We start from the raw sequence: 20,459 nt of genomic DNA on the forward strand, positions 1-20,459 counted from the left end.
CCTGGGGTCTTGCACAAATCATATATACATCCCTCCGTGTCATACAGAACTCCTCAGTGTACAACATATGTATAGCATACAAACTTTTCTTTATTTATATTTGTTTTAATATTGTGGGAATTATGGACAAGAACCCAATCCACATTTTCTTTTGCTTGTATTCATTGGATTTTTCAACAAAAATAGTTCCAGTTTCATCAGTAGAAATTAAGAGAAAGGCAATTGATAAGACAGAAAGAAGGAGACAGGAAAGCGTTCTTTGATGGACCCTTCTATCTAAATGCTTAGATTAGTTTGTAAAAAAAAACTATAAAAATAAGGAGTAAAAAAAAAAACTTTGATTCTCCATTTGATTCATTATCAGACAAGAACATAGGTTGTTAAAAAAAAAAAAAAAAAAAAACATACTTTTGCCAACTTATATTTAAACTCTTGTTTATCAAAATACTATTAATAAATTATATCAAAAACTATATATTGTCATAGTTTAGCAATACACATAACCAATAAAATGCTTTGGATAATCACAAATTTCAAGGGGTTTCTGCTAAAACAGTCATATTTTAAAAACCCAAGCACTTTAAGTCTTCAAATTACCACCGTTTTGTTCAGAAATGAATATACTTTAAAATTAATTAGTAAATAATAACATACATTATATTTTTTTAGAGTTTTAACCAAATAAAGTGATAAAAATGTGAACATCATAAAACGGCATTTTCAGTAAGATTTTGTAATGACCCCCCCCCCCCGGATTTCTAAACATTCGTACAGTGTTTCTGTTAAAAAATTTTCAATGAAATTTGGAAATAAACCAAAAGAGATGTCATTTTTTATAATTTCGAGTGTCCAAAATTCATTTGACCACTCGTTTTTCTGTTGGGTTAAAAAAAAATTTTTCAAAATGACGAGTATGGAAAATTTTGAAAAAAATTTTTTTCAGACACTCACTATTAATTAAAACAATCTTTTTACTATGTTTATTCATTAAAAAGATAATTGGACAGGGTTTTCCTTAGTGGTGCGTAGCAATTTAAAAACATAATATCCGAAAAAATCGTTATGAATTTGAATCAAGACTTCTGTAGTATTAGTAATAGCAGCAGCAACGATAAGCATGGCGTAAACAGACGTTTTATTTTTGTTGTTCATTTTTATTCCAGATCGATTTTTTTTTTAATTGAAAATCTGGTTATAAATAAAAATTCTTACATGTTTAGTTAGAGCTATTTTGTTATCAACCATACAAATATTTTTAAAAATTGGGTAGTATTAAATTTTAAAATATTTTAACAAGCAAAGTTGCACAGAAATACGATTGTTTTGGTTCATATGTACGAACGGTACACACTTCTAACTTTGGTCCTTTAAAAAATGTTTTCAATGAATTATTATCGAATGGAAACTAATCTACCCAATTATTAAAAAAAAAAAAATAATCAATATTTAAATATTTGTAGGAGGTGCTCAGTTAAAAAAATAAAAACTGTAGGAAAAGACATGAAATGTAATTAAAAATCAAAATAACATTAATTCAAAGTTTTTTCACAATTTGTCAGCTTTAGCAAAAACTTGTTTCTTTTTTTATATTTAAATAGGTGGGACAAAAATACTTGATATTTTTCCAAGCGTCATATTTTCTGTGAGAGGGACGTCACTTTTTTAAATAACATTTATTTTTGTCTGTTTGTCATAATTCTTGTAGTTTCACAACACCCTCTTAAAAAAAATAAAATAAATAAATAAATAAATTCTATGTCTAATCGTAGGTATGAGTTGCAAGCCTCTTCCTAAAACCTTTAGCCTTAACAATAATGCTAAGTACAAGTGGTAGAGCTCCCCACTAAACAAACTTCCTCTGTGATCTCATGTAAGCGAAAAAAAAAAAAAAGCGGAAAAAACGTTTAAAGAAAAGTGTGCATGATTAATCTCCCATAAGAAAATACATTGGTTAACTGTTCTAAAATGCTAGGATCGTCTTGAAATGGTGAATTATTTTACATTTATGTGAAACCAACGCCCACTCTAAATTCTAAAATTGTCTTTGTTTTGTTTCTATCAAGTCTTCAGGATGTTCACACATAATTTTCCTTAGCCCTATCATTAACCTAAAGTCAGAGTGGCAACCTCCCTACCTTCTCATAATTGCACAAAAACCCTCTTAAAACCATGCATAATCGCCTTTTATAGGAAAAAAGCTTTTTTCCTATAAAAGGCGATTATGCATGGTTTTTAAAAGGGAGGGGGGATAACTGCCCTAAAACGCTTGAAGGATTCAAAATGAGAAATCATTTTACATTAAATTCTAAAATAATTTTTGTTTATCTTTTATTAAAGTTTTTAGTTGTTCACATGCAATTGTCTATAAAGGTAGAATCACATATTTTGGAGATGTGGTCAGATGGGGAGGGGTAACAGAAGGTATTAATCTGCAATAATACCAAAGAAATATTGCAATATATTCGTTTTTAACCAATCCTAGATTTCGATTTCAGTTTTTGGCACATAAAATGCATTACAACTAAACTTTGAGTTCTCTAACTTCTTTTCTTTTAATGAATACATGGCATTTTTAAGCAATCGCAGCATATTTATGTGCATTTACTGCAGATTATTTGGAAACCATTCATTTCTGGAGATTTTCAATAGCATATTCAGATTCCTTGCACAAAAATACACTTATATGGCAAATTTCATTGCTTAGTCTTGTGTTTTAACAAAGATATAACATTTTTACTGAAAAAGTACAAAAAATGTGACAAAACGCATATGGTCTTAAAGAGAGAAAAATATCCAAACACGCAAGGCATAAAAATAGTCATAACTTCCTTAATTTTAATTGGATTTTAAATTTTTTTAAAGATTCTTAGCTTATCAAGCGCTTTCAATATATACCAATATTGAAATATTTTAAGCCAGTTAAATTTTTTCATGTGTATTGCTACACAGTTCAATGCACGGAATTTTTTCACTTGGCCCCCAAATCAACATTGTCTAGACCATTTCTGAAATGGCCTTTTTCCTGTTGATTGCTGTGCAATGCTGGTCTTGTGCAATTCTAGGAGGTCCACCTTCCCAGGATTTTTTACCTTCTCTCTTTGAGAAGGGGGTTAGTTTATTGCTAATCCCTTGAGCACCTCTACCAGGAAATGCCAAAGGAGCTGTCGAAGCATCTTTTGCAGAGTCAGAGTGCTCCTCCTTGGGCGCGCTGACTTTTCAATCTTACTTTTCAACCCTTGTGTCGCATCACTCACTGTGAAAAGAGAAATAAATGCTTTCCATTTCTCAACACTTTCGATTTTCAAAAATCCCACTTTTAGTCTGAGTCGCATTGACTTTATATTTCATGCCAGAATAGCTAGAAATAAAAAAAATAGTTCTCAGCGTTTATATTACTTTTTACGGTCCAACCTACTCAGTTCGGTTCCAAGAACTCGATTCTCCTCTTGACTTTAGAATTTTTTTTTTTTTTTGGGGGGGGGGGTGCAAAACCTCATTGATATGCAAATTAATACATATAAAAGTACAAATACAATTACTGATTCAGATTCTAAAATTGGTTAAAAAGTAAAATTTCATTGGCCAAGAGTGGAGAGGGGAGTGATTGATTCCTAAACTAATTAGTTTAACGAGACTTCAAGTGAGTTGTGGACAAATTTATTGTATAGGAGATCCCTGAGATCCTTTAGAGGGTGATGAGACTGAGAGCGTCTAGTGAATAGTAACATTACTAGGCTCCCAACCCATTTTCGTTGGGATTCACAATTCATGTTGAGATTGATTACATCACACTTATTTTTAATTGGAAAAATTAATTCAAGAATCAAACCCCATCATAACGTTGACAAAACTTTATGAATATTCAATTTTTTATTTTCACTTTAATCATGTACTACCACTACTACTCACATTATTATGTAAGGATGCATGGAGGGAGGAGGTGGTAGTTGATATCTGAGTATTCGGGGGGGGGGGGGGTAGTTTTCCGAAAAAGGTCGAGAAACCTTTATATAGACCTACCTAAATAGAGATTTCAAAGGACATAATACCTCAAGAGAGATAATACCTCAAGGGAGATAACACTTGCCTCTTAAACACTTAATTTTCAGCTAACCGTCTGAAACTGAGCTTTAATTACTAGTTTAATAAAGTTATTTCCTGACTTGAATTGAAAATATTAAGCTTTCTTTCAGACTAGCGGGGGTGCCTGTTGCCCGGGTGTTTGGAAAAAAAAAAGTGTTAGTAGGCAGGCAGGTTCAAACCTGTGATGTGAAGGCGGAAAAGAAAGAGAAAGAAAACCTGAAATTTTAACTGTTACGCTAAGACGTGAGAGGAAGTGAAAAGCGTTCAAATTTATCGATGTCAATCAAAAAGTTGACTTGAAGTGAATAAGTTAAGAATCACGCAGGCGCAGAAATGAATGTTGGCTGCAGGCCAGTTTCTGCCATATTTTGCTTCCCCACAATGTTAGGGAAAACCAGCTCCCCGCAAAAAGAGGGAGCTGTACAAATGATTAGCAATTTCTGATATGAAGGGTTTCCCCGACATTAATCAAAGCTAACTACGTTTCTGGAAGTCCCAGACGGAAAGCCAGGCAGCGCCTACTTTGCTCTGCTTAGTTTCACTTTTATACGAAAAAGACGAACAAACACATGAAAGGACGAAATAGAGGGGATTTTATAAAAGTCGATCAAAATAAATGTAGAGACGATGTTCATTCGCAAATCGTAGATATTATAATCTAGATAATCTAGGGAGTATATAAAAAGTTTTCCAAAATAGTAACCCTCTCGAGAACCCTCGAGAACCCCTCCCTCCAAAAAAAAAAAAAAAAAAAAAAAAAAAGCCTTTCTTGGACATACAAAAGACACGCGCTGCCGTTTTGACATATATATATATATATATATATATATATATATAGATGTATTTTTCTCATCCTTGTCAAAAGATAAACTTTTAGAATAAGACTTAATCGTTGTTCTTACCTGTCAAGAAAGCTATGTCTCCTTTTCGGAAGACATTAGTAACTATTTTTTTGGACGTTTCTTTCTGGTTTAGATAACCATCAAAATCTCGAGCAGGGTCTCCTCGAATAATTTTGCCAACTAGCTGCCCAGGTTCACCTGATGATTACAAAAAAAAAATGTTTTTTAATGTACAAAAATATTTTATATCTTGCAAAAGAAAATGATAAAAAAAAAAAAAAAATCAACATTGCACTTAAAATATATAAAAAAATAATACAAAATAATTCCCAGCGATATCAAAATTAGAAATTTTAGGTGCTTCCTCATTATAATGGGAATTCGAAAATCAAAATATTGAATTTCAAGTACAACACTACATCTTGAGTTTTGCTAAATTGGTATAAAATTTTTTAAGTTTTCAGAAAATAATTACCTGCCTTGTTACGTTTGAAATCTTTTTTTTTTTTAGCAACATTTAATTTTCACTAATTGTCTTCGAAAACTGTTTTCATTAATAATTAATTTCTTACTTTATCGTTTTGCATAATTTTTGGATATGTTTATTACTGCGACATGACAATTAAGTAGACATTATATATATTATGAAAAATAAACAAATATTTATTTGTTTAAAATGAATATTTCAGAGTTTAAACAAATAAATATTTGTCTATTTTTCATAACATTGGATTGTAATTTGGCTTTCAAACGTAAGTCATACATATTTTATTTTAAAATTCAATCAATGCTTCTATCACGGAATTCACAACCCTGACTTTAAACATTTGTTTTATTTCTATTTACTTGTTTCCACAAAAGGTCAGTCTTTATTGCAAAGAAAATCCAGTCCCCAAAAAAGAATCATTCTGGATAGGGACAAAAATTTTTTTTTTTTTCTTTATTTCTTTATGCCTGCCACTGGATTTTACATGCTGCACAAAATCAGGTTTGTATCAATTTTTATTTGCTTAAGAGTGGCAAGAAAGTATTTAAGTACATTTTCTACAAACTAAACGACTCATTTTTATTTGTATAAAAGTGTTAACTTTTTGATGACTACCTAAATACTCTGGAAGCAAAAATGGCTCTTAAAAATGTATGATGCATCCATATTGTCCCAAACTTTGATGTTTTAATCAGAAAAAAATAAATAAAAATAAATAATAATAATAGTAGTGCAATCAATCGTTGGGAAGGAATGTTCTGATAAGTACAGGCTGTGCGGTTTAACTCTTGAAACAGTCTCACACATTGTTAGTGCGTGTTCTACACTTGCTCACAAAGAGTACAAATATCGCCATTACAAAGTATGTGCAAATCCGCATTATTTTATGCCAAAAGTTTGGAATCCAAGTGACAGACAAGTGGTTCTAACATCATCCAGAAGTGGTAGCGGAAAATGAGGACGTTAAGATTCTCTGGGATTTCATGGTTCAATGTGACTGAGAGATAACTCACAGGAAACCGGATGTTATAGTTGTGAACATAAAGACTAATGGATGCAAAATTATTGATGTGGCTTGACTAAACGATATCAACTTAGCAGGCAAAAAGAATGAGAAACTGAGGATAGAGATTGCTAGATTGTGGAACAAAAAAACTTCCATCATGCCAATCATGATAGGTGTGCTTGGCTCAATTCCAGATGATCTTGAGAAACAGTTGAACTCCTTGGGAATCAAGTACAACATCACCGTACTCCAGAAGTCAGTTCTGCTTAGCACAGCAAGCATCCTACACCAGGTGCTTTCCATCTAATTGATTCTTTGACTATGCTCACTAACTTTGGTGTAAAAGCTCTTGAGAAAAAAAAATGGTGTAAAACATCACAACACTGAAGGCAACGGACAATAAAAACATTGAATTTAAACTTAACTACAATTGGCACCAATTTATCAAAAATAAATGTAGGTGCTTCTCCAGAATTTGCCCTATATTAAAGAACAAAAATAAAGAAAAATCTGCATGATATACATACTCATGATGAAACAAAAAAATATATTCCGATCAATATGAAAAAAATATCATCTTCCAAATATCACATAAACTAATTAGGTAGTTTTACTTTCATACAGAAAATAATTTTTAAGCAAATTTGAGTTTTTCTAATGTTGCCATGGTTTTCTAAACGTCTCACAAGTTTCAATTATTTAGAGTTTTTCCCCCTTGTTTTCTTCAAGATGAAGTGATATCGTTGCTTTTTGTTTGGCCACAAAATTTGTTTTTCTAATTTAAAAATAGAACTACTTGATCAATTTATGTGATATTTGGTGTGCAATATTTTCGTTCCATCTTAGAGATTTTTCTTTGTTTTTGTTTTATAATATTAGGGTGAATTCTGAACAGACACTTCTTCTCCCTCTCTTCTATGCCGTACTAAAAACAGTTCACTCCAGCAAAAACAGTTGTGCTATTGTCCCCTAGATATCTCTCTCTCGTTCCTGTCCATGGAATTTGGTTTCAAGATATGTTTGTACCGTTCCTGAAATGTCATATCTGTCATAACGTCATAATATCTAGCAATCTCAGGTTTCATCATCACTTGTCTTATCCAATAGGGTTAATAAAGAGCTTCACATGTTGCGTATATTGAGCTACCAAATTCCTCATAAATGGCATTTGCTGACTAGGCCTTACAAGGCAATGATCTGCCTTGATAGAGTTCGAAATATACTTCATAGCCTCGTAGGAGATGTCCTTTTCTCTTCCCTGCAACCTCTATCTCACAGAAGAGATGTTGCGAGTTTGTCTCTGCTTTATCGTTATTTTCATGGCAAGTGCTCGACTGAGCTTCAGTCTATGGTCCCCCCCTTGCCAAACTTTCACAAGAAACACTTGTCTAACTGAAAACACTATGAATAATTCCCCCCACTCTTTATCTCTGCCTAAACCTAAATGTAGATTCCATGAATAAAGTTTCTTTCTTAGAACTGTACGCCTGTAGAATTGTCTTCCGTTTTCCTGCTTTCCAGCTGACTACAATATGGTTGTCTTCAAGTCCAACGTAAACAAGTTCTTGATGAGCCGTTCCACTTAAGTTAACAAATTTACCGAATTTCCATTACTAACGATTACTACATTGTCCAATTGACTACTGTACACTCTTAACCCTTATCCTCGAGTGATCTCTGGGCCTTTATAAGTGGTTATGCCTATGAAAAAAAAACAAAAAAAAAAAAAACACTTGGAATACGTGTTCACTGAAGTTAGCAAGGTGTTCGATTCTCTTAAGCATCTACAGATATATACTGCATATTCCCTGCTGTGGCTTTGTTCCTTCTGGAGTATATGACCTGCTTGGATTAGATCTGCTGTCTACTCACCAGAATCTAACAGTTGCTTCCGTTGTTTACAGATTATTTCATGATTGTTGCCCCTCTGCAATGCTTAAATACCGCCCTGAACAGACCAAACCTGCGACGATATACATTCATATTAGGCCCTCTGTGTAATCACACTGGTGTTTGCTCAGAGATGTATCGGCGATCGCCTTTTGCATTGTGTTCTGCAATCCTGAACGTCTTGCCTCAGAACTATGTTAATGAACATGTATCATTGTCACATTTTTGGAATTCTGTATTGGCTAACTACCGTGATGTTCCTAAGTTTTATGCATTCACTAATTAGCTTGGTGGCCGTTGTCTATTGCTAACGGTTTTTATGATCATGGTTTAATAAAGGGTAAAAAAAGAAGATTACCTGGTTCGGCATGAACACACATTCCGTATCGGTCTCGTTCCGGTTCCCCTGTATATTCATCAACCTTGATGAGAGTGACTGGGTACAACGCTGGTAAAATTCGTGTTGTGAAACCCACGGCCCCCGGCGTGTTATCCATGTTGACTGAAAAAGTTGAACGATAAAAAAGGTCATACAGTAAATGGAAGTAAATTTTGAATTATGGGAAGACGTATTCCTTTTTCTTCGCTATCTACTAATTTATCCTGCAAGCTTTATCATATCAAATGCACAAATGAACATCATATCAAATATAAAAGTGAACATCAAATATACAAGTGAACATCATATCAAATACACAAATCAACATCATATCAAATACACAAATCAACATCATATCAAATACACAAATCAACATCATATCAAATACACAAATCAACATCATATCAAATACACAAATCAACATCATATCAAATACACAAATCAACATCATATCAAATACACAAATCAACATCATATCAAATACACAAATCAACATCATATCAAATACACAAATCAACATCATATCAAATACACAAATCAACATCATATCAAATACACAAATCAACATCATATCAAATACACAAATCAACATCATATCAAATACACAAATCAACATCATATCAAATACACAAATCAACATCATATCAAATACACAAATCAACATCATATCAAATACACAAATCAACATCATATCAAATACACAAATCAACATCATATCAAATACACAAATCAACATCATATCAAATACACAAATCAACATCATATCAAATACACAAATCAACATCATATCAAATACACAAATCAACATCATATCAAATACACAAATCAACATCATATCAAATACACAAATCAACATCATATCAAATACACAAATCAACATCATATCAAATACACAAATCAACATCATATCAAATACACAAATCAACATCATATCAAATACACAAATCAACATCATATCAAATACACAAATCAACATCATATCAAATACACAAATCAACATCATATCAAATACACAAATCAACATCATACATAGTGTCTCAGAAAATGTCCTCACACTTTAATTGTTATTAGCATTGTCTGGAAAATACTGTTCATTAATTTGAATATTTCGTATTGTTTGGATTCTTCGGACTACTGTTCTCATTTCAAGTCTCATTTTCACAACAGCTGACAGAACAAGAGCATGCTACCCCCATGAAGTAAATAAATAAATTGGGTCCGTTCAAAATTCTCTCTAGATTCTACAGAAGATACATCTAAAAAAAGTCAAAGGTTACATCAACCGAAATGCTCTGAAAAATGACAATCAAATGAGAACAGTAATTGGAAGAATTCAAATAATACGGATAATCAATCCTCATCTAAAAAATTCAGTCAATTTGAACATTTGCAAACATGATTCTTCAATTACATTAGTCTTCTGTATTCAAAGCTATTGCATTCCAATCTATGTTCATAAATGAAGATTTTATAGTCATTGAAAGAGCAAGTATGTCTAAACAATAATGTCATCAATCTGGACATTTGCAAACATGATTCTTCAATTACATTAGTCTTCTGTATTCAAAGCTATTGCATTCCAATCTATGTTCATAAATGAAGATTTTATAGTCATTCAAAGAGCAAGTATGTCTAAACAATAATGTCATCAATCTGAACATTTGCGAACATGATTCTTCAATTACATTAGTCTTCTGTATTCAAAGCTATTGCATTCCAATCTATGTTCATAAATGAAGATTTTATAGTCATTCAAAGAGCAAGTATGTCTAAACAATAATGTCATCAATCTGGACATTTGCAAACATGATTCTTCAATTACATTAGTCTTCTGTATTCAAAGCTATTGCATTCCAATCTATGTTCATAAATGAAGATTTTATAGTCATTCAAAGAGCAAGTATGTCTAAACAATAATGTCATCAATCTGGACATTTGCAAACATGATTCTTCAATTACATTAGTCTTCTGTATTCAAAGCTATTGCATTCCAATCTATGTTCATAAATGAAGATTTTATAGTCATTCAAAGAGCAAGTATGTCTAAACAATAATATCATCAATCTGAACATTTGCAAACATGATTCTTCAATTACATTAGTCTTCTGTATTCAAAGTTATTGCATTCCAATCTATGTTCATAAATGAAGATTTTATAGTCATTCAAAGAGCAAGTATGTCTAAACAATAATGTCATCAATCTGGACATTTGCAAACATGATTCTTCAATTACATTAGTCTTCTGTATTCAAAGCTATTGCATTCCAATCTATGTTCATAAATGAAGATTTTATAGTCATTCAAAGAGCAAGTATGTCTTAACAATAATGTCATCAATCTGGACATTTGCAAACATGATTCTTCAATTACATTAGTCTTCTGTATTCAAAGTTATTGCATTCCAATCTATGTTCATATATGAAGATTTTATAGTCATTCAAAGAGCAAGTATGTCTAAACAATAATGTCATCAATCTGGACATTTGCGAACATGATTCTTCAATTAGTTTTCTGTATTCAAAGTTATTGCATTCCAATCTATGTTCATAAATTAAGATTTTATAGTCATTCAAAGAGCAAGTATGTCTTAACAATAATGTCATCAATCTGGACATTTGCAAACATGATTCTTCAATTACATTAGTCTTCTGTATTCAAAGTTATTGCATTCCAATCTATGTTCATAAATGAAGATTTTATAGTCATTCAAAGAGCAAGTATGTCTTAACAATAATGTCATCAATCTGGACATTTGCAAACATGATTCTTCAATTAGTTTTCTGTATTCAAAGTTATTGCATTCCAATCTATGTTCATAAATTAAGATTTTATAGTCATTCAAAGAGCAAGTATGTCTTAACAATAATGTCATCAATCTGGACATTTGCAAACATGATTCTTCAATTACATTAGTCTTCTGTATTCAAAGTTATTGCATTCCAATCTATGTTCATAAATGAAGATTTTATAGTCATTCAAAGAGCAAGTATGTCTAAACAATAATGTCATCAATCTGGACATTTGCAAACATGATTCTTCAATTAGTTTTCTGTATTCAAAGTTATTGCATTCCAATCTATGTTCATAAATTAAGATTTTATAGTCATTCAAAGAGCAAGTATGTCTTAACAATAATGTCATCAATCTGGACATTTGCAAACATGATTCTTCAATTAGTTTTCTGTATTCAAAGTTATTGCATTCCAATCTATGTTCATAAATGAAGATTTTATAGTCATTCAAAGAGCAAGTATGTCTAAACAATAATGTCATCAATCTGGACATTTGCGAACATGATTCTTCAATTAGTTTTCTGTATTCAAAGTTATTGCATTCCAATCTATGTTCATAAATTAAGATTTTATAGTCATTCAAAGAGCAAGTATGTCTTAACAATAATGTCATCAATCTGGACATTTGCAAACATGATTCTTCAATTACATTAGTCTTCTGTATTCAAAGTTATTGCATTCCAATCTATGTTCATAAATTAAGATTTTATAGTCATTCAAAGAGCAAGTATGTCTTAACAATAATGTCATCAATCTGGACATTTGCAAACATGATTCTTCAATTACATTAGTCTTCTGTATTCAAAGTTATTGCATTCCAATCTATGTTCATAAATGAAGATTTTATAGTCATTCAAAGAGCAAGTATGTCTAAACAATAATGTCATCAATCTGGACATTTGCAAACATGATTCTTCAATTAGTTTTCTGTATTCAAAGTTATTGCATTCCAATCTATGTTCATAAATGAAGATTTTATAGTCATTCAAAGAGCAAGTATGTCTAAACAATAATGTCATCAATCTGGACATTTGCAAACATGATTCTTCAATTAGTTTTCTGTATTCAAAGTTATTGCATTCCAATCTATGTTCATAAATGAAGATTTTATAGTCATTCAAAGAGCAAGTATGTCTAAACAATAATGTCATCAATCTGGACATTTGCGAACATGATTCTTCAATTACATTAGTCTTCTGTATTCAAAGTTATTGCATTCCAATCTATGTTCATAAATGAAGATTTTATAGTCATTCAAAGAGCAAGTATGTCTAAACAATAATGTCATCAATCTGGACATTTGCAAACATGATTCTTCAATTAGTTTTCTGTATTCAAAGTTATTGCATTCCAATCTATGTTCATAAATGAAGATTTTATAGTCATTCAAAGAGCACGTATGTCTAAACAATAATGTCATCAATCTGGACATTTGCAAACATGATTCTTCAATTAGTTTTCTGTATTCAAAGTTATTGCATTCCAATCTATGTTCATAAATGAAGATTTTATAGTCATTCAAAGAGCAAGTATGTCTAAACAATAATGTCATCAATCTGGACATTTGCGAACATGATTCTTCAATTACATTAGTCTTCTGTATTCAAAGTTATTGCATTCCAATCTATGTTCATAAATGAAGATTTTATAGTCATTCAAAGAGCAAGTATGTCTAAACAATAATGTCATCAATCTGGACATTTGCGAACATGATTCTTCAATTACATTAGTCTTCTGTATTCAAAGTTATTGCATTCCAATCTATGTTCATAAATGAAGATTTTATAGTCATTCAAAGAGCAAGTATGTCTAAACAATAATGTCATCAATCTGGACATTTGCGAACATGATTCTTCAATTACATTAGTCTTCTGTATTCAAAGTTATTGCATTCCAATCTATGTTCATAAATGAAGATTTTATAGTCATTCAAAGAGCAAGTATGTCTAAACAATAATGTCATCAATCTGGACATTTGCAAACATGATTCTTCAATTACATTAGTCTTCTGTATTCAAAGTTATTGCATTCCAATCTATGTTCATAAATGAAGATTTTATAGTCATTCAAAGAGCAAGTATGTCTAAACAATAATGTTATCAATCTGGACATTTGCAAACATGATTCTTCAATTACATTAGTCTTCTGTATTCAAAGTTATTGCATTCCAATCTATGTTCATAAATGAAGATTTTATAGTCATTCAAAGAGCAAGTATGTCTAAACAATAATGTCATCAATCTGGACATTTGCAAACATGATTCTTCAATTACATTAGTCTTCTGTATTCAAAGTTATTGCATTCCAATCTATGTTCATAAATGAAGATTTTATAGTCATTCAAAGAGCAAGTATGTCTAAACAATAATGTCATCAATCTGGACATTTGCGAACATGATTCTTCAATTACATTAGTCTTCTGTATTCAGAGTTATTGCATTCCAATCTATGTTCATAAATGAAGATTTTATAGTCATTCAAAGAGCAAGTATGTCTAAACAATAATGTCATCAATCTGGACATTTGCAAACATGATTCTTCAATTACATTAGTCTTCTGTATTCAAAGTTATTGCATTCCAATCTATGTTCATAAATGAAGATTTTATAGTCATTCAAAGAGCAAGTATGTCTAAACAATAATGTCATCAATCTGGACATTTGCGAACATGATTCTTCAATTAGTTTTCTGTATTCAAAGTTATTGCATTCCAATCTATGTTCATAAATTAAGATTTTATAGTCATTCAAAGAGCAAGTATGTCTTAACAATAATGTCATCAATCTGGACATTTGCAAACATGATTCTTCAATTACATTAGTCTTCTGTATTCAAAGTTATTGCATTCCAATCTATGTTCATAAATGAAGATTTTATAGTCATTCAAAGAGCAAGTATGTCTAAACAATAATGTCATCAATCTGGACATTTGCAAACATGATTCTTCAATTACATTAGTCTTCTGTATTCAAAGTTATTGCATTCCAATCTATGTTCATAAATGAAGATTTTATAGTCATTCAAAGAGCAAGTATGTCTAAACAATAATGTCATCAATCTGGACATTTGCGAACATGATTCTTCAATTAGTTTTCTGTATTCAAAGTTATTGCATTCCAATCTATGTTCATAAATTAAGATTTTATAGTCATTCAAAGAGCAAGTATGTCTTAACAATAATGTCATCAATCTGGACATTTGCAAACATGATTCTTCAATTACATTAGTCTTCTGTATTCAAAGTTATTGCATTCCAATCTATGTTCATAAATGAAGATTTTATAGTCATTCAAAGAGCAAGTATGTCTAAACAATAATATCATTAATCTGGACATTTGCAAACATGATTCTTCAATTACATTAGTCTTCTGTATTCAAAGTTATTGCATTCCAATCTATGTTCATAAATGAAGATTTTATAGTCATTCAAAGAGCAAGTATGTCTAAACAATAATATCATTAATCTGGACATTTGCAAACATGATTCTTCAATTACATTAGTCTTCTGTATTCAAAGTTATTGCATTCCAATCTATGTTCATAAATTAAGATTTTATAGTCATTCAAAGAGCAAGTATGTCTTAACAATAATGTCATCAATCTGGACATTTGCAAACATGATTCTTCAATTACATTAGTCTTCTGTATTCAAAGTTATTGCATTCCAATCTATGTTCATAAATGAAGATTTTATAGTCATTCAAAGAGCAAGTATGTCTAAACAATAATGTCATCAATCTGGACATTTGCGAACATGATTCTTCAATTAGTTTTCTGTATTCAAAGTTATTGCATTCCAATCTATGTTCATAAATGAAGATTTTATAGTCATTCAAAGAGCAAGTATGTCTAAACAATAATGTCATCAATCTGGACATTTGCGAACATGATTCTTCAATTAGTTTTCTGTATTCAAAGTTATTGCATTCCAATCTATGTTCATAAATGAAGATTTTATAGTCATTCAAAGAGCAAGTATGTCTAAACAATAATGTCATCAATCTGGACATTTGCAAACATGATTCTTCAATTACATTAGTCTTCTGTATTCAAAGTTATTGCATTCCAATCTATGTTCATAAATGAAGATTTTATAGTCATTCAAAGAGCAAGTATGTCTAAACAATAATGTCATCAATCTGGACATTTGCGAACATGATTCTTCAATTACATTAGTCTTCTGTATTCAAAGTTATTGCATTCCAATCTATGTTCATAAATTAAGATTTTATAGTCATTCAAAGAGCAAGTATGTCTAAACAATAATGTCATCAATCTGGACATTTGCGAACATGATTCTTCAATTAGTTTTCTGTATTCAAAGTTATTGCATTCCAATCTATGTTCATAAATTAAGATTTTATAGTCATTCAAAGAGCAAGTATGTCTTAACAATAATGTCATCAATCTGGACATTTGCAAACATGATTCTTCAATTACATTAGTCTTCTGTATTCAAAGTTATTGCATTCCAATCTATGTTCATAAATTAAGATTTTATAGTCATTCAAAGAGCAAGTATGTCTAAACAATAATGTCATCAATCTGGACATTTGCAAACATGATTCTTCAATTACATTAGTCTTCTGTATTCAAAGTTATTGCATTCCAATCTATGTTCATAAATGAAGATTTTATAGTCATTCAAAGAGCAAGTATGTCTAAACAATAATGTCATCAATCTGGACATTTGCAAACATGATTCTTCAATTAGTTTTCTGTATTCAAAGTTATTGCATTCCAATCTATGTTCATAAATGAAGATTTTATAGTCATTCAAAGAGCAAGTATGTCTAAACAATAATGTCATCAATCTGGACATTTGCAAACATGATTCTTCAATTAGTTTTCTGTATTCAAAGTTATTGCATTCCAATCTATGTTCATAAATGAAGATTTTATAGTCATTCAAAGAGCAAGTATGTCTAAACAATAATGTCATCAATCTGGACATTTGCGAACATGATTCTTCAATTACATTAGTCTTCTGTATTCAAAGTTATTGCATTCCAATCTATGTTCATAAATGAAGATTTTATAGTCATTCAAAGAGCAAGTATGTCTAAACAATAATGTCATCAATCTGGACATTTGCAAACATGATTCTTCAATTAGTTTTCTGTATTCAAAGTTATTGCATTCCAATCTATGTTCATAAATGAAGATTTTATAGTCATTCAAAGAGCACGTATGTCTAAACAATAATGTCATCAATCTGGACATTTGCAAACATGATTCTTCAATTAGTTTTCTGTATTCAAAGTTATTGCATTCCAATCTATGTTCATAAATGAAGATTTTATAGTCATTCAAAGAGCAAGTATGTCTAAACAATAATGTCATCAATCTGGACATTTGCGAACATGATTCTTCAATTACATTAGTCTTCTGTATTCAAAGTTATTGCATTCCAATCTATGTTCATAAATGAAGATTTTATAGTCATTCAAAGAGCAAGTATGTCTAAACAATAATGTCATCAATCTGGACATTTGCGAACATGATTCTTCAATTACATTAGTCTTCTGTATTCAAAGTTATTGCATTCCAATCTATGTTCATAAATGAAGATTTTATAGTCATTCAAAGAGCAAGTATGTCTAAACAATAATGTCATCAATCTGGACATTTGCGAACATGATTCTTCAATTACATTAGTCTTCTGTATTCAAAGTTATTGCATTCCAATCTATGTTCATAAATGAAGATTTTATAGTCATTCAAAGAGCAAGTATGTCTAAACAATAATGTCATCAATCTGGACATTTGCAAACATGATTCTTCAATTACATTAGTCTTCTGTATTCAAAGTTATTGCATTCCAATCTATGTTCATAAATGAAGATTTTATAGTCATTCAAAGAGCAAGTATGTCTAAACAATAATGTTATCAATCTGGACATTTGCAAACATGATTCTTCAATTACATTAGTCTTCTGTATTCAAAGTTATTGCATTCCAATCTATGTTCATAAATGAAGATTTTATAGTCATTCAAAGAGCAAGTATGTCTAAACAATAATGTCATCAATCTGGACATTTGCAAACATGATTCTTCAATTACATTAGTCTTCTGTATTCAAAGTTATTGCATTCCAATCTATGTTCATAAATGAAGATTTTATAGTCATTCAAAGAGCAAGTATGTCTAAACAATAATGTCATCAATCTGGACATTTGCGAACATGATTCTTCAATTACATTAGTCTTCTGTATTCAGAGTTATTGCATTCCAATCTATGTTCATAAATGAAGATTTTATAGTCATTCAAAGAGCAAGTATGTCTAAACAATAATGTCATCAATCTGGACATTTGCAAACATGATTCTTCAATTACATTAGTCTTCTGTATTCAAAGTTATTGCATTCCAATCTATGTTCATAAATGAAGATTTTATAGTCATTCAAAGAGCAAGTATGTCTAAACAATAATGTCATCAATCTGGACATTTGCGAACATGATTCTTCAATTAGTTTTCTGTATTCAAAGTTATTGCATTCCAATCTATGTTCATAAATTAAGATTTTATAGTCATTCAAAGAGCAAGTATGTCTTAACAATAATGTCATCAATCTGGACATTTGCAAACATGATTCTTCAATTACATTAGTCTTCTGTATTCAAAGTTATTGCATTCCAATCTATGTTCATAAATGAAGATTTTATAGTCATTCAAAGAGCAAGTATGTCTAAACAATAATGTCATCAATCTGGACATTTGCAAACATGATTCTTCAATTACATTAGTCTTCTGTATTCAAAGTTATTGCATTCCAATCTATGTTCATAAATGAAGATTTTATAGTCATTCAAAGAGCAAGTATGTCTAAACAATAATGTCATCAATCTGGACATTTGCGAACATGATTCTTCAATTAGTTTTCTGTATTCAAAGTTATTGCATTCCAATCTATGTTCATAAATTAAGATTTTATAGTCATTCAAAGAGCAAGTATGTCTTAACAATAATGTCATCAATCTGGACATTTGCAAACATGATTCTTCAATTACATTAGTCTTCTGTATTCAAAGTTATTGCATTCCAATCTATGTTCATAAATGAAGATTTTATAGTCATTCAAAGAGCAAGTATGTCTAAACAATAATATCATTAATCTGGACATTTGCAAACATGATTCTTCAATTACATTAGTCTTCTGTATTCAAAGTTATTGCATTCCAATCTATGTTCATAAATGAAGATTTTATAGTCATTCAAAGAGCAAGTATGTCTAAACAATAATATCATTAATCTGGACATTTGCAAACATGATTCTTCAATTACATTAGTCTTCTGTATTCAAAGTTATTGCATTCCAATCTATGTTCATAAATTAAGATTTTATAGTCATTCAAAGAGCAAGTATGTCTTAACAATAATGTCATCAATCTGGACATTTGCAAACATGATTCTTCAATTACATTAGTCTTCTGTATTCAAAGTTATTGCATTCCAATCTATGTTCATAAATGAAGATTTTATAGTCATTCAAAGAGCAAGTATGTCTAAACAATAATGTCATCAATCTGGACATTTGCGAACATGATTCTTCAATTAGTTTTCTGTATTCAAAGTTATTGCATTCCAATCTATGTTCATAAATGAAGATTTTATAGTCATTCAAAGAGCAAGTATGTCTAAACAATAATGTCATCAATCTGGACATTTGCGAACATGATTCTTCAATTAGTTTTCTGTATTCAAAGTTATTGCATTCCAATCTATGTTCATAAATGAAGATTTTATAGTCATTCAAAGAGCAAGTATGTCTAAACAATAATGTCATCAATCTGGACATTTGCAAACATGATTCTTCAATTACATTAGTCTTCTGTATTCAAAGTTATTGCATTCCAATCTATGTTCATAAATGAAGATTTTATAGTCATTCAAAGAGCAAGTATGTCTAAACAATAATGTCATCAATCTGGACATTTGCGAACATGATTCTTCAATTACATTAGTCTTCTGTATTCAAAGTTATTGCATTCCAATCTATGTTCATAAATTAAGATTTTATAGTCATTCAAAGAGCAAGTATGTCTAAACAATAATGTCATCAATCTGGACATTTGCGAACATGATTCTTCAATTAGTTTTCTGTATTCAAAGTTATTGCATTCCAATCTATGTTCATAAATGAAGATTTTATAGTCATTCAAAGAGCAAGTATGTCTAAACAATAATGTCATCAATCTGAACATTTGCGAACATGATTCTTCAATTACATTAGTCTTCTGTATTCAAAGTTATTGCATTCCAATCTATGTTCATAAATGAAGATTTTATAGTCATTCAAAGAGCAAGTATGTCTTAACAATAATGTCATCAATCTGGACATTTGCAAACATGATTCTTCAATTACATTAGTCTTCTGTATTCAAAGCTATTGCATTCCAATCTATGTTCATAAATGAAGATTTTATAGTCATTCAAAGAGCAAGTATGTCTAAACAATAATGTCATCAATCTGGACATTTGCAAACATGATTCTTCAATTACATTAGTCTTCTGTATTCAAAGTTATTGCATTCCAATCTATGTTCATAAATGAAGATTTTATAGTCATTCAAAGAGCAAGTATGTCTAAACAATAATGTCATCAATCTGGACATTTGCAAACATGATTCTTCAATTACATTAGTCTTCTGTATTCAAAGTTATTGCATTCCAATCTATGTTCATAAATTAAGATTTTATAGTCATTCAAAGAGCAAGTATGTCTTAACAATAATGTCATCAATCTGGACATTTGCAAACATGATTCTTCAATTACATTAGTCTTCTGTATTCAAAGTTATTGCATTCCAATCTATGTTCATAAATTAAGATTTTATAGTCATTCAAAGAGCAAGTATGTCTTAACAATAATGTCATCAATCTGGACATTTGCAAACATGATTCTTCAATTACATTAGTCTTCTGTATTCAAAGTTATTGCATTCCAATCTATGTTCATAAATGAAGATTTTATAGT

At 30.3% G+C, this 20,459-nt stretch overlaps 1 protein-coding gene across 1 annotated transcript in view; it reads right to left on the reverse strand.

Moving 5' to 3' along the window:
- LOC145285794 (long-chain fatty acid transport protein 1-like) overlaps positions 1-20,459 on the reverse strand; it is a 134,054-nt gene that overhangs the window by 7,557 nt on the left and 106,038 nt on the right. Inside the window, exons 7-8 of the mRNA XM_080134165.1 lie at positions 8,667-8,810; positions 4,986-5,123 (exon numbers count right to left, since the gene is read on the reverse strand). Of these exons, the coding sequence (XP_079990291.1) occupies positions 4,986-5,123; positions 8,667-8,810 (282 nt within the window). The remainder of the gene's footprint in view (positions 1-4,985; positions 5,124-8,666; positions 8,811-20,459) is intronic.

Source organism: Euprymna scolopes, chromosome 10 (genome assembly GCF_053919585.1).
Source record: "Euprymna scolopes isolate OS-2025 chromosome 10, ASM5391958v1, whole genome shotgun sequence".
NCBI lineage: Eukaryota > Metazoa > Mollusca > Cephalopoda > Sepiida > Sepiolidae > Euprymna > Euprymna scolopes.